This window comes from Cherax quadricarinatus, chromosome 27, assembly GCF_038502225.1.
Source record: "Cherax quadricarinatus isolate ZL_2023a chromosome 27, ASM3850222v1, whole genome shotgun sequence".
In the NCBI taxonomy this organism is placed as follows: Eukaryota; Metazoa; Arthropoda; class Malacostraca; order Decapoda; family Parastacidae; genus Cherax; species Cherax quadricarinatus.
The window spans coordinates 36324839-36339253 of NC_091318.1; the positions used below are offsets into that span (position 1 = coordinate 36324839).

Genomic DNA, 14415 nt, shown 5'->3' on the forward strand with positions numbered 1-14415 from the left:
ACTTCAAAGAGACCTGGACAGACTGGACACCTGGTCCAGCAAATGGCTTCTCGAATTTAATCCTGCCAAATGCAAAGTCATGAAGATAGGGGAAGGGCACAGAAGACCCCAGACAGAGTATAGGCTAGGTGGCCAAAGACTGCAAACCTCACTCATGGAGAAAGATCTTGGGGTGAGTATAACACCGAGCATGTCTCCGGAAGCACACATCAATCAGATAACTGCTGCAGCATATGGGCGCCTGGCAAACCTGAGAACAGCTTTCCGATACCTTAGTAAGGAATCATTCAAGACACTGTACACCGTGTATGTCAGGCCCATACTGGAGTATGCAGCACCTGTTTGGAACCCGCACTTGATAAAGCACGTCAAGAAACTAGAGAAAGTACAAAGGTTTGCGACAAGGTTAGTTCCAGAGCTAAGGGGAATGTCCTATGAAGAAAGATTAAGGGAAATCGGCCTGACGACACTGGAGGACAGGAGGGTCAGGGGAGACATGATAACGACATATAAAATACTGCGTGGAATAGACAAGGTGGACAAAGACAGGATGTTCCAGGGAGGGGACACAGAAACAAGAGGCCACAATTGGAAGTTGAAGACACAAATGAGTCAGAGAGATAGTAGGAAGTATTTCTTCAGTCATAGAGTTGTAAGGCAGTGGAATAGCCTAGAAAATGACGTAGTGGAGGCAGGAACCATACACAGTTTTAAGACGAGGTTTGATAAAGCTCATGGAGCGGGGAGAGAGAGGGCCCAGTAGCAACCGGTGAAGAGGCGGGGCCAGGAGCTAGGACTCGACCCCTGCAACCACAAATAGGTGAGTACAAATAGGTGAGTACGGGTCTGAAGTGAGCATGGAAGCTAAACTGTATGCAGAGGTCCTGTCAAACCCACATGGGGCCAAAACAAAGACAGGGAGCACACTAGGACAGAATGAGAGGTTGGAAGTCATTGAAGGAACTAGGACATGTGCAGGGACCTTACCAGGCACTTGTGGGGGCCAGGAACAGGTGAGCAGGAAGGACAAACCAGTGAGCATAGGGGCCATAGCTAGGGAAGGGACTGAAGGAAGGAACACTCCACGGGAAGGAACTAAAGCACCTCAGAGGATGCAATGGGAGTCACAGTGGGAAGTGGAAAGGGAGAGATCAGTTTTTGTCTATGGGCTAGACGAAGCTAAAGGGGAAACTTATGATGAAAGAAAGCAGGAGGAGAAAAAAGTGATTAAAGGTATCATGAAGGTGATAGGCGAGGGAGACATGACCCAGGTGGCAAATTTTCGGAGAATCGGGTGGTTCACAAAGAAAAGGAATCGGCCTCTCAAAGTAATCTTCAAGGCAGAATCAACCTGAGCCGTGATCCTGCAGGAGAAAGCACAGCTGAGAGGCAAACAGGAGTTCATGAGTGTGTACCTCTATCGAGACAGAACACAGGAGGAAAGGATGATACTGAAAGAGAGAGTGCAAAAACGAAAGGAGGAATGGGAGGAAATGAGAAATGAGAGCAGAATAACCCAGGAACAAGTGGAAGGACAAGCACAACCCCAGAAACACATGCAGAAGGACTCCAGCCACGACACCCCCAAGGCAACTGAAAAATCCAAACCAACCATCACACACCGATCCCTCTGTTCCCACCCCCCGCACTACAGGTACAGTATTAGAACAGAAGTTGAAGGTTTGGTACACAAATGCGGATGGATTAACGAATAAACATGAGGAATGGCAAGAAAGAATCAATGAGAAGTCCCCAGACATCATAGCAGTTACAGAAACAAAACTCACGGAGACAATAACAGATGCAATCTTCCTACCAGGATACCAGATCATGAGGAAAGATAGAAGGGGAAAGGGGGGAGGAGGGTTTGCTCTGCTCGTAAAAAACAGATGGAAATTCGAGAAAATGGGAGGCATAGACGAGACGGGAGAAAGAGACTACATAGTAGGTACACTTCAGTCTGGGGAGCACAAGGTGGTCATTGCAGTGATGTATAATCCACCACAGAACTTCAGGAGGCCAAGAGAGGAATATGAAGAGAGCAACAGAGCAATGGTGGACACACTTGCTGAGGTGGCAAGAAGAGCTCACTCCAGCAGAGCAAAGTTGCTGGTTATGGGAGATTTCAACCACAGGGAGATTGACTGGGAAAACCTGGAGCCACATGGTGGTCCCGAAACATGGAGAGCCAGGATGTTGGACGTGGTGCTGGAAAACCTCATGCACCAACATGTTAAGGACGCTACCAGAGTGAGAGGGGTGGATGAACCAGCAAGATTGGACCTTGTGTTCACCCTGGGCAGTTCGGACATTGAGGACATCACATATGAGAGTCCCCCAGGAGCTAGTGACCACGTGGTTCTGTGCTTTGAATACATAGTAGAGTTGCAAGTGGAGAGAGTAACAGGAGTTGAATGGGAAAAGCCTGACTATAAAAGAGGGGACTACATAGGTTAGAGGAACTTCCTTCAGGAGGTTCCGTGGGAGAGAGAACTGGCAGGAAAGCCAGTAAACGAAATGATGGAATATGTAACAACAAAATGCAAGGAGGCAGTGGAAATGTTTATTCCCTAGGGCAACAGAAACAATGGGAAGACCAGAACGAGCCCTTGGTTTACCCGACGGTGTAAGGAGGCAAAAATAAAGTGCAATAGAGAATGGAAAAAGTACAGAAGGCAGAGAACACATGAAAATAGGGAGATCAGTCGCAGAGCCAGGAACGAGTATGCACAGGTAAGGAGGGAGGCCCAGCGACAGTATGAAAATAACATAGCATCGAAAATCAAGACTGACCCGAAACTGTTGTATAGTCACATCAGGAGGAAGACAACAGTCAAAGACCAGGTGATCAGACTGAGGACAGAAGGTGGAGAACTCACAAGAAATGATCAGGAGGTATGTGAGGAGCTAAACAGGATATTTAAGGAAGTTTTTACAGTAGAGACAGGAAGGGCTGTGGGAAGACAGCACAGAAGGGAACATCAAGATGGAATATACCAGCAAGTGTTGGATGGCATACGAACAACCGAGGAGGAGGTGCAGAAGCTGCTAAGTGGCCTTGATACCTCAAAGGCGTTGGGACTGGACAACATCTCCCCATGGGTCCTTATAGAAGGAGCAGAGATGCTGTGCGTGCCTTAACTACAATCTTCAACACATCCCTTGAAACTGGGCAACTACCTGAGAAATGGAAGACAGCAAATGTAGTCCCCATATTTAAGAAAGGAAACAGAAATGAGGCACTAAACTACAGACCTGTGTCTCTGACATGTATTGTGTGCATAGTCATGGAGAAAATTATCAGGAGGAGAGTGGTGGAACACCTGGAACGGAACAAGATTATAAATGAAAACCAGCATGGGTTTATGGAAGGCAAATCTTGTGTCACAAACCCTCTGGAATTTTATGACAAGGTAAAAGAAGTAAGACACGAGAGAGAGGGGTGGGTTGATTGCATTTTCCTGGACTGCAGGAAGGCCTTTGACACAGTTCCCCACAAGAGATTAGCGCAGAAGCTGGAGGATCAAGCGCATATAACAGGGAGGGCAGTGCAATGGATCAGGGAATACCTGACAGGGAGGCAACAACGAGTCATGGTACGTGAAGAGGTATCACAGTGGGCACCTATGACGAGCGGGGTCCCACAGGGGTCAGTTCTAGGACCAGTGCTATTTTTGATATATGCGAACGACATGATGGAAGGAATAGACTCTGAAGTGTCCCTATTCACAGATGATGTGAAGTTGATGAGAAGAATTAAATCTGATGAGGATGAGGCAGGACTGCAAAGAGACCCGGACAGGCTGGACATGTGGTCCAGAAAGTGGCTTCTCGAATTCAACCCTGCCAAATGCAAAGTCATGAAGATTATGGAGGGGCAAAGAAGACCGCAGACAGAGTATAGGCTAGGTGGACAAAGACTACAGACCTCACTCAGGGAGAAAGACCTTGGGGTGACCATAACACCGAGCACGTCACCGGAGGCACACATTAACCAAATAACTGCTGCAGCATACGGGCGCCTGGCAAATCTGAGAATAGCGTTCCGATACCTTAATAAGGAATCGTTCAAGACACTGTACACTGTGTATGTTAGGCTCATACAGGAGTATGCAGCACAAGTCTGGAACCCACACCTGGTCAAGCACGTCAAGAAGTTATAGAAAGTACAAAGGTTTGCAACAAGGCTAGTCCCAGAGCTCAGGGGAATGTCGTAGTAGGAAAGGTTGAGGGAAATCGGACTGACGACACTGGAGGACAGAAGGGTCAGGGGAGACATGGTAACGACATACAAGATACTGTGGGGAATAGACAAGGTGGACAGAGATAGTATGTTCCAGAGAGGGGACACAGAAACAAGGGGTCACAACTGGAAGTTGAAGACTCAGACGAATCACAGGGACGTTAGGAAGTATTTCTTCAGTCATAGAGTCGTCAGGAAGTGGAATAGCCTAGCAAGTGAAGTAGTGGAGGCAGGAACCACACATAGTTTTAAGAAGAGGTATGACAAAGCTCAGGAAGCAGAGAGGGAGAGGACCTAGTAGCGATCAGTGAAGAGGCGGGGCCAGGAGCTGAGTCTCGACCCCTGCAACCACAATTAGGTGAGTACAATTAGGTGAGTACACACACACACACACACAGAAAGTACAAAGGTTTGCAACAAGGCTAGTTCCAGAGCTCAGGGGAATGTCGTACGAGGAAAGGTTGAGGGAAATCAGACTGACGACAGTGGAGGACAGAAGGGTCAGGGGAGACATGATAACGACATACAAGATACTGCGGGGAATAGACAAGGTGGACAGAGACAGGATGTTCCAGAGATGGGACACAGAAACAAGGGGTCACAATTGGAAGCTGAAGACTCAGACGAGTCACAGGGATGTTAGGAAGTATTTCTTCAGTCACAGAGTCGTCAGGATGTGGAATAGCCTAGCAAGTGAAGTAATGGAGGCAGGAACCATACATAGTTTTAAGAAGAGGTATGACAAAGCTCAGGAAGCAGAGAGGAGAGGACCTAGTAGCGACCAGTGAAGAGGCGGGGCCAGGAGCTGAGTCTCGACCCCTGCAACCACAATTAGGTAAATACACACTGGAGGAAAACCTCCTCTGATCGTCTAGAAAATATCAACACTGGTGTGTCCTTAGAAGAAGGTTGGTGTTGCTAGTGAAGTTTATAGATGCCATTTTGACATTGAATCTCAATAGAGTATTGCAAGATCTTCCTTTGATGCAGGTGAAAGGCTTTTGATCCATGAAATTGGACTCAATATCCTCTTATTGAAATGAATCGGAATGCATAACATTCTATAGGTGCTGAAGGACTGATTCTTTCCAATAACTCTAGAATGCTTCTTCTTCTCGGCTTGTAACTTTTAGTACCATTGTGTTTTTTCCTGAGTGGAAACTTTGCCTTAATTTAAGGCTGTGTAAGTTTTAATATGCTGATTTTATTTTTCAATTTCGTTTCAGTGAAATAAATTGGGAATGTCTCTTCTGATCAGAAATAAATCACAATAATTAACTTCATTGGGTTACCTTAGGTTAAATCTACATAAGGATCATTCAATAAATGTTACTTAATTACTTATTTACAACTACACTTACTTAAACGTTTGACGATGGTAAATCTTGCATAGTAAAAAACGATTAATTTCGTCCTGTATTGACACCAACTTGCGTCTTGTTATAGAAGAAACAAGCATAGTTAAAATACTGATTTTCAGGTGATAATTTCTGAGTGCCTCATCTAATTATCTTTAACTTCCAACACTGATTGCTGGATAATTCAAATTCTAACTGGCTTTAAACTTACTGTGCTGATGTATTTAAGATATTGAGACTTCTGAGATAATATGAAAATATCTCTACTTTCTCTTCAAGTAAAGTAAAATGGGGAGTTTAGTGTCCATGTGATAACTTGTGAATACCAATTCTGATTGGCTTCAAATCTTCACTGTAAATATTTAACAGCACTGTAAATTTATGCTTCACTCTGCAGTGACGTACAGGGAAGGTATGAACTTGGGAAGAGTTTACTGGGACAGCTCACCTGCCGGAAAACATTAGTTCTTTACTTCCTTACCTGGCGTTTACCTGGAGAGGGTTTCGGGGGTCAGCGCCCCCGCGGCCCGGTCTGAGACCAGGCCTCATAGTGGATCAGGGTCTGATCAACCAGGCTGTTACTGCTGGCTGCACGCAAGCTGACGTACGAACCACAGCCCGGTTGGTCAGGTATTGACTTTAGGTGTCTGTCCAGTGCCTTCTTGAAGACAGCCAGGGGTCTATTGGTAATCCCCCTTATGTATGCTGGGAGGCAGTTGAGCAGTCTTAGGCTCCGGACACTTATTGTGTTGTCTCTCAGTGTACTCGTGGAGCCCATGCTTTTCATCGGGGGAATGTTGCATCTCCTGCCGAGTCTTTCGCTTTCATATGGAGTGATTTTCGTGTGCAAGTTTGGTACCACTCCCTCCAGGACCTTCCAAGTGTATATTATGATATATCTCTCTCGCCTGCGTTCGAGGGAATACAGATCAAGGACCTTCAACTGTTCCCAGTAGTTTAGGTGTCTTATCGTACTTATGTGTGCCGTGAAAGTTCTTTGTACACTCCCCAGGTCTGCAATGTCGTCAGCCTTGAAGGGGGCCGTTAGTGTACAGCAGTATTCCAGCCTACAGAGCACAAGCGATTTGAAGAGAATCATCATGGGCTTGGCATCCCTAGTTTTGAAGGCTTTCATTATCCATTTTATCATTTTCCTAGCAGATGAGGTAGATACATTGTTGTGGTCTTTGAAGGCGAGATCCTCTGACATTATCACTCTCAGGTCCTTCACATTACTTTTCCGCTCTATTGTATGGTTAGAATTTGTGGTATACCCTGACACATTTTTAATTTCTTCAAGTTTTCAATATCTGAGTAGTTGAAATTTCTCTTCGTTGAACTTCATATTGTTTTGAGTGGACCATTCGAAGATTTGGTTGATGTCGGCTTGGAGTCTCGCAGTGTCTTCCGCAAAGGTGTCTCGGGTGTCATCCGCAAAAGAAGACAAGGAGCTATGGCTTACATCTATTCCCATTCTATTCCTCATGAGGATGAGGAATAGAATGGGAGCAAGTACTGTGCCTTGTGGAACAGAGCTTTTTACCGTGGCTGCCTGGGACTTTACTCTGTGTACTATTACTCTTTTTGCTCTATTTGTCAGGAAGTTGTAGATCCATCTACCAACTTTTTACGTTTTTCCTTTATCCCGCATTTTGTGTACTATTACACCATGGTCACACTTTTCGAAAGCTTTTGCAAAGTCTGTGTATACTACATCTGTATTTTGTTTATCCTCTACCGCATCCAGGACCTTGTCATAGTGGTCCAGTAGCTGGGACAGGCAGGACCGACCTGCTCTTAACCCGTGTTACCCTGGGTTGTGTAACTGATGGGCATCTAGGTGGTTGGCTGTCTTGCTTCTTAGAACTCTCTTAAAGATTTTTATGATATGGGATGTTGGTGCTATCAGTCTGTAGTTCTTTGCAATTGCTTTACTGCCACCTTTGTGGAGTGGGGCTATGTCTGTTGTTTTTAGTGTGTTTGGGATGACCCTTGTGTCCATGCTCCCTCTCTCCATAAAATGCTGAAGGCACGCGATAGGGACTTCTTGCAGTTCTTGATGAACACGGAGTTCCACGAGTCTGGGCCTGGGGCAGAGTACGTGGGCATGTCATTAATTGCCTCTTCAAAATCTTGTGGAGTTATATTAATGTCCGAGAGTTTTGGGATGGCCAAATTTTGGGTTTCGTTCATAAAGAATTCATTTGGATTGTTGACCCTTAGAGTGGGCAGTGGATCGCTGAAAACTGAGTCTTATTGGAACTTTAGTATCTCACTCATTTCCTGGCTATCATCTGTGTATGTCCCATCCTGCCTAAGCAGGGGCCCAATACTGGATGTTGTTTTCCCTTAGATATGGATTAAGAGAAGAAGTATTTTTTTTTTCAGTTCCCTTTATGACTTTTAGTTCTTCCTGCGATTCTTGTCTCCTATAAGATTTCTTCAGCTTAAGTTCGATATTTGCAATTTCATTGACTAGTGCTTCCCTTCGCATTTCAGATATATTGACTCCACTCATCAGCTCTGTGACTATTCTCCTTCGTCTGTATATGGAACGTCTCTATCTTTCTAGTTTACCTGGAGTTTACCTGGAGAGAGTTTCGGGGGTCAACGCCCCCGCGGCCCGGTCTGTGACCAGGCCTCCTGGTGGATCAGCGCCTGATCAACCAGGCTGTTGCTGCTGGCTGCACGCAAACCAACGTACGAGCCACAGCCCGGCTGATCAGGAACTGACTTTAGGTGCTTGTCCAGTGCCAGCTTGAAGACTGCCAGGGGTCTGTTGGTAATCCCCCTTATGTGTGCTGGGAGGCAGTTGAACAGTCTCGGGCCCCTGACACTTATTGTATGGTCTCTTAACGTGCTAGTGACACCCCTGCTTTTCATTGGGGGGATGGTGCATCGTCTGTCAAGTCTTTTGCTTTTGTAGTGAGTGATTTTCGTGTGCAAGTTTGGTACTAGTCCCTCTAGGATTTTCCAGGTGTATATAATCATGTATCTCTCCCTCCTGCGTTCCAGGGAATACAGGTTTAGAAACCTCAAGCGCTACCAGTAATTGAGGTGTTTTATCTCCGTTATGCGCGCCGTGAAAGTTCTCTGTACATTTTCTAGGTCGGCAATTTCACCTGCCTTGAAAGGTGCTGTTAGAGTGCAGCAATATTCCAGCCTAGATAGAACAAGTGACCTGAAGAGTGTCATCATGGGCTTGGCCTCCCTAGTTTTGAAGGTTCTCATTATCCATCCTGTCATTTTTCTAGCAGATGCGATTGATACAATGTTATGGTCCTTGAAGGTGAGATCCTCCGACATAATCACTCCTAGGTCTTTGACGTTGGTGTTTCGCTCTATTTTGTGGCCAGAATTTGTTTTGTACTCTGATGAAGATTTAATTTCCTCATGTTTACCATATCTGAGTAATTGAAATTTCTCATCGTTGAACTTCATATTGTTTTCTGCAGCCCACTGAAAGATTTGGTTGATGTCTGCCTGGAGCCTTGCAGTGTCTGCAATGGAAGACACTGTCATGCAGATTCGGGTGTCATCTGCAAAGGAAGACACGGTGCTGTGGCTGACATCCTTGTCTATGTCGGATATGAGGATGAGGAACAAGATGGGAGCTAGTACTGTGCCTTGTGGGACAGAGCTTTTCACCGTAGCTGCCTCGGACTTTACTCTGTTGCATCTTCTCTTTCTTTTTCCTAATGAAATGTGTCTTGAGCAGATCTCAAGAACCACAGAATTCATTTTTTCAAGGCAGATGTTCGGGTCCCTGTTGTTTAGGATATCTTCCTATCTTGTTTCATTTAGGACATGGTTTACTTGATCCCATTGTATGTTTTTGTTATTGAAATTGAATTTCGTGAAGAGACGTTCATGACTGCTCACATTTTGCTGGTCCGGATCCCTGTGCATACATGTCTGTACCTCTATTATGTTGTGATCTGAGTGAATTGTCTTTGATAGTTATATTACGTATCAGACCATCATTGTTAGTGAAGATGAGGTCCAGTGTATTTTCTAGTCTTGTAGGCTCTACTATTTGCTGATTTAAGGTGAAATTGTTGCAGAGATTTAATAGTTCGTGTGTTTGTGAATTTTCATCTGAGCTGCCTCCCGGGGTGATCTCTGCTAAAACATTATTTGCTATACTCCTCCATTTTAGGTGTCTCAGGTTGAAGTCTCCTAGTAGTAAGATGTTTGGGGCAGGAGTTGTATATATATTTCAGATAAGTTTAGGGAATTCAGTTTAGTAATAATTTCTATTGCTGCATCCTTGATATTGATGATACAGGTTATGATGTTTACCTTGGGAAAAACTGCTAATGATTTACTGTTGTGTGCAAGGTCAAAACTGTAGGATGCCACAATAATCAATAATTTCTTTCACCCTGCAGGTGGCGTACCCGTTCCTGCACGAGGCTACTTTCATCATGGTCTCTACGCCAGGGATTGATTACCGTCAGAGTGCCGTCCTTGGCAATGTTTTTCATCCAGGTTACGTCCCCAACTTCTCGAGCGATTTCCCACGTCCGTACTCCATCTGGAGTCGCTTTCATAACACCCTGGTTCAAATAGGATTTGCATTTTACTGGCGCAAGTGGACAGTCATACCTCTTGTGCAGAAGGAGGTAAACAACGAAGAGACAGCCAACATTAAGCTAAAAAATTGTAATGCTTTCGTTTTCTCTTTTCTCTAAATGATGACCCTGGTATACTGAAATGCTTTAATATTGTCATTAATATCTAAAATATTATATATTAAATCTTAAGTAATTAAATTTAGAAAATGTCATTATATTAATATTATCCAAAAAAATGTTGCATCTATATTGTCGGGTTTAGGAGTTAAAATGAGTTTGTATGAGAGAAGTACTCGTAAATAACAAAAAGGGCACAATACCGTGACTAGAACAATACACAAATAACCCGCACATAGAAGAGAAGAGCTTACGAAGACCTTTCGGTCCGACTTGAACCATTTACATTTCTCTCCTTTTCGTTAGTGTGACTTTGTAAGTGGTCCAAGTCGGACCTAAACGTCGTCGTAAGCTCCTCTCTTCTATGTGCGGGATATCTGTGTAGAAGTACTCGTATGGGTACAGTAAGTAGCTGATGGTATTCCTCAGATCTCAGCCCAGTTCCCAGAGCTGCCGCCGCTGTTGGACATAGAGAGGAACATGAGTCTAGCGCTGTTGAACTCACACTTTACCTTCGGCCTGCCAGTGCCCCTCTTACCCTCCCAAGTGGAGGTGGGTGCCATGCACTGTCGTCCAGGCAACCCCCTGCCTCAGGTAAGGCAACCCCCGACTTATGTCAGTTGTCACGGCTACTATCCTGGTCAGTTGTCACCTCTCTTCCTTTTCCCTACTCCCCTCTACCACACTGGTTGATAGCTTATGATGTTAATGCATCAGTATATAGACTTAATTAGTGCTCAACTCTGAGACAGGAAGCTAGCATGCAGATGACACAGAATGAAAATTTTTTTTGCCTAGCACACGGGAAACCTTGTATTCTAGTGTATAAACCGTAGATACTAGTGCATAAACCGTGGATACTATTGTATAAACCGTGGATACTAGTGTATAAACCGTGGATACTAGTGTATAAACCGTGGATACTAACGTATAAACCGTGGATACTAGTATGTAAACCGTGGATACTAGTGCATAAACCGTGGATACTAGTGTATAAACCGTGGATATTAACGTATAAACCATGGATACTTGTATGCAAATCGTGGATACTAGTGTATAAACACTGAGTAATCAATGCCATAATATGCCTTAGCTGGTGTCTTGTGGGTGAGTGATTCATGCACTGGTGTGTCTGATGGGTGAGTGATCCATGCACTGGTGTGTCTGATGGGTGAGTGATCCATGCACTGGTGTGTCTGATGGGTGAGTGATCCATGCACTGGTGTGTCTGATGGGTGAGTGATCCATGCACTGGTGTGTCTGATGGGTGAGTGATCCATGCACTGGTGTGTCTGATGGGTGAGTGATCCATGCACTGGTGTGTCTGATGAGTGAGTGATTCATGCACTGGTGTGTCTGATGGGTGAGTGATCCATGCACTGGTGTGTCTGATGGGTGAGTGATTCATGCACTGGTGTGTCTGATGGGTGAGTGATCCATGCACTGGTGTGTCTGATGGGTGAGTGATCCATGCACTGGTGTGTCTGATGGGTGAGTGATCGATGCACTGGTGTGTCTGATGGGTGAGTGATCCATGCACTGGTGTGTCTGATGGGTGAGTGATCCATGCACTGGTGTGTCTGATGGGTGAGTGATCCATGCACTGGTGTGTCTGATGGGTGAGTGATCCATGCACTGGTGTGTCTGATGGGTGAGTGATCGATGCACTGGTGTGTCTGATGGGTGAGTGATCCATGCACTGGTGTGTCTGATGGGTGAGTGATCGATGCACTGGTGTGTCTGATGGGTGAGTGATCCATGCACTGTTGTGTCTGATGGGTGAGTGATCCATGCATGCACTGCACTTGTGTGTCTGATGGGTGAGTGATCCATGCACTGGTGTGTCTGATGGGTGAGTGATCCATGCACTGGTGTGTCTGATGGGTGAGTGATCCATGCACTGGTGTGTCTGATGGGTGAGTGATCCATGCACTGGTGTGTCTGATGGGTGAGTGATCCATGCACTGGTGTGTCTGATGGGTGAGTGATCCATGCACTGGTGTGTCTGATGGGTGAGTGATCCATGCACTGGTGTGTCTGATGGGTGAGTGATCGATGCACTGGTGTGTCTGATGGGTGAGTGATCCATGCACTGGTGTGTCTGATGAGTGAGTGATCCATGCACTGGTGTGTCTGATGGGTGAGTGATCGATGCACTGGTGTGTCTGATGGGTGAGTGATCCATGCACTGGTGTTTCTGATGGGTGAGTGATCCATGCACTGGTGTGTCTGATGGGTGAGTGATCCATGCACTGGTGTGTCTGATGGGTGAGTGATCCATGCACTGGTGTGTCTGATGGGTGAGTGATCCATGCACTGGTGTGTCTGATGGGTGAGTGATCCATGCACTGGTGTGTCTGATGGGTGAGTGATCCATGCACTGGTGTGTCTGATGGGTGAGTGATCCATGCACTGGTGTGTCTGATGGGTGAGTGATCCATGCACTGGTGTGTCTGATGGGTGAGTGATCCATGCACTGGTGTGTCTGATGGGTGAGTGATCGATGCACTGGTGTGTCTGATGGTTGAGTGATCCATGCACTGGTGTGTCTGATGGGTGAGTGATCGATGCATGCATGGGTGAGTGATCTGCACTGTGTGTCTGATGGGTGAGTGATCCATGCACTGGTGTGTCTGATGGGTGAGTGATCAATGCACTGGTGTGTCTGATGGGTGAGTGATCCATGCACTGGTGTGTCTGATGGTGAGTGAGTGATCTGATGGGTGATGCACACTGGTGTGTCTGATGGGTGAGTGATCCATGCACTGGTGTGTCTGATGGGTGAGTGATCCATGCACTGGTGTGTCTGATGGGTGAGTGATCCATGCACTGGTGTGTCTGATGGGTGAGTGATCCATGCACTGGTGTGTCTGATGGGTGAGTGATCCATGCACTGGTGTGTCTGATGGGTGAGTGATCCATGCACTGGTGTGTCTGATGGGTGAGTGATCCATGCACTGGTGTGTCTGATGGGTGAGTGATCCATGCACTGGTGTGTCTGATGGGTGAGTGATCCATGCACTGGTGTGTCTGATGGGTGAGTGATCCATGCACTGGTGTGTCTGATGGGTGAGTGATCCATGCACTGGTGTGTCTGATGGGTGAGTGATCCATGCACTGGTGTGTCTGATGGGTGAGTGATCCATGCACTGGTGTGTCTGATGGGTGAGTGATCCATGCACTGGTGTGTCTGATGGGTGAGTGATCCATGCACTGGTGTGTCTGATGGGTGAGTGATCCATGCACTGGTGTGTCTGATGGGTGAGTGATCCATGCACTGGTGTGTCTGATGGGTGAGTGATCCATGCACTGGTGTGTCTGATGGGTGAGTGATCCATGCACTGGTGTGTCTGATGGGTGAGTGATCCATGCACTGGTGTGTCTGATGGGTGAGTGATCCATGCACTGGTGTGTCTGATGGGTGAGTGATCCATGCACTGGTGTGTCTGATGGGTGAGTGATCCATGCACTGGTGTGTCTGATGGGTGAGTGATCCATGCACTGGTGTGTCTGATGGGTGAGTGATCCATGCACTGGTGTGTCTGATGGGTGAGTGATCCATGCACTGGTGTGTCTGATGGGTGAGTGATCCATGCACTGGTGTGTCTGATGGGTGAGTGATCCATGCACTGGTGTGTCTGATGGGTGAGTGATCCATGCACTGGTGTGTCTGATGGGTGAGTGATCCATGGTGTGTCACTTGTGTGTCTGATGGGTGAGTGATGCATGCACTGGTGTGTCTGATGGGTGAGTGATCCAGGCACTGGTGTGTCTGATGGGTGAGTGATCCATGCACTGGTGTGTCTGATGGGTGAGTGATCCATGCACTGGTGTGTCTGATGGGTGAGTGATCCATGCACTGGTGTGTCTGATGGGTGAGTGATCCATGCACTGGTGTGTCTGATGGGTGAGTGATCCATGCACTGGTGTGTCTGATGGGTGAGTGATCCATGCACTGGTGTGTCTGATGGGTGAGTGATCCATGCACTGGTGTGTCTGATGGGTGAGTGATCCATGCACTGGTGTGTCTGATGGGTGAGTGATCCATGCACTGGTGTGTCTGATGGGTGAGTGATCCATGCACTGGTGTGTCTGATGGGTGAGTGATCCATGCACTGGT

The 14415-nt window shown here is 46.4% G+C and overlaps 1 protein-coding gene across 2 annotated transcripts in view; it reads left to right on the forward strand.

Moving 5' to 3' along the window:
* Positions 1 to 14415, forward strand: part of LOC128691073 (UDP-glycosyltransferase UGT5-like) — a 90295-nt gene that overhangs the window by 23787 nt on the left and 52093 nt on the right. For both annotated transcript variants that reach the window (XM_053779867.2, XM_070089243.1), the window contains 2 exons: positions 9993 to 10226; positions 10725 to 10889. In XM_053779867.2, the coding sequence (XP_053635842.2) occupies positions 9993 to 10226; positions 10725 to 10889 (399 nt within the window). The remainder of the gene's footprint in view (positions 1 to 9992; positions 10227 to 10724; positions 10890 to 14415) is intronic.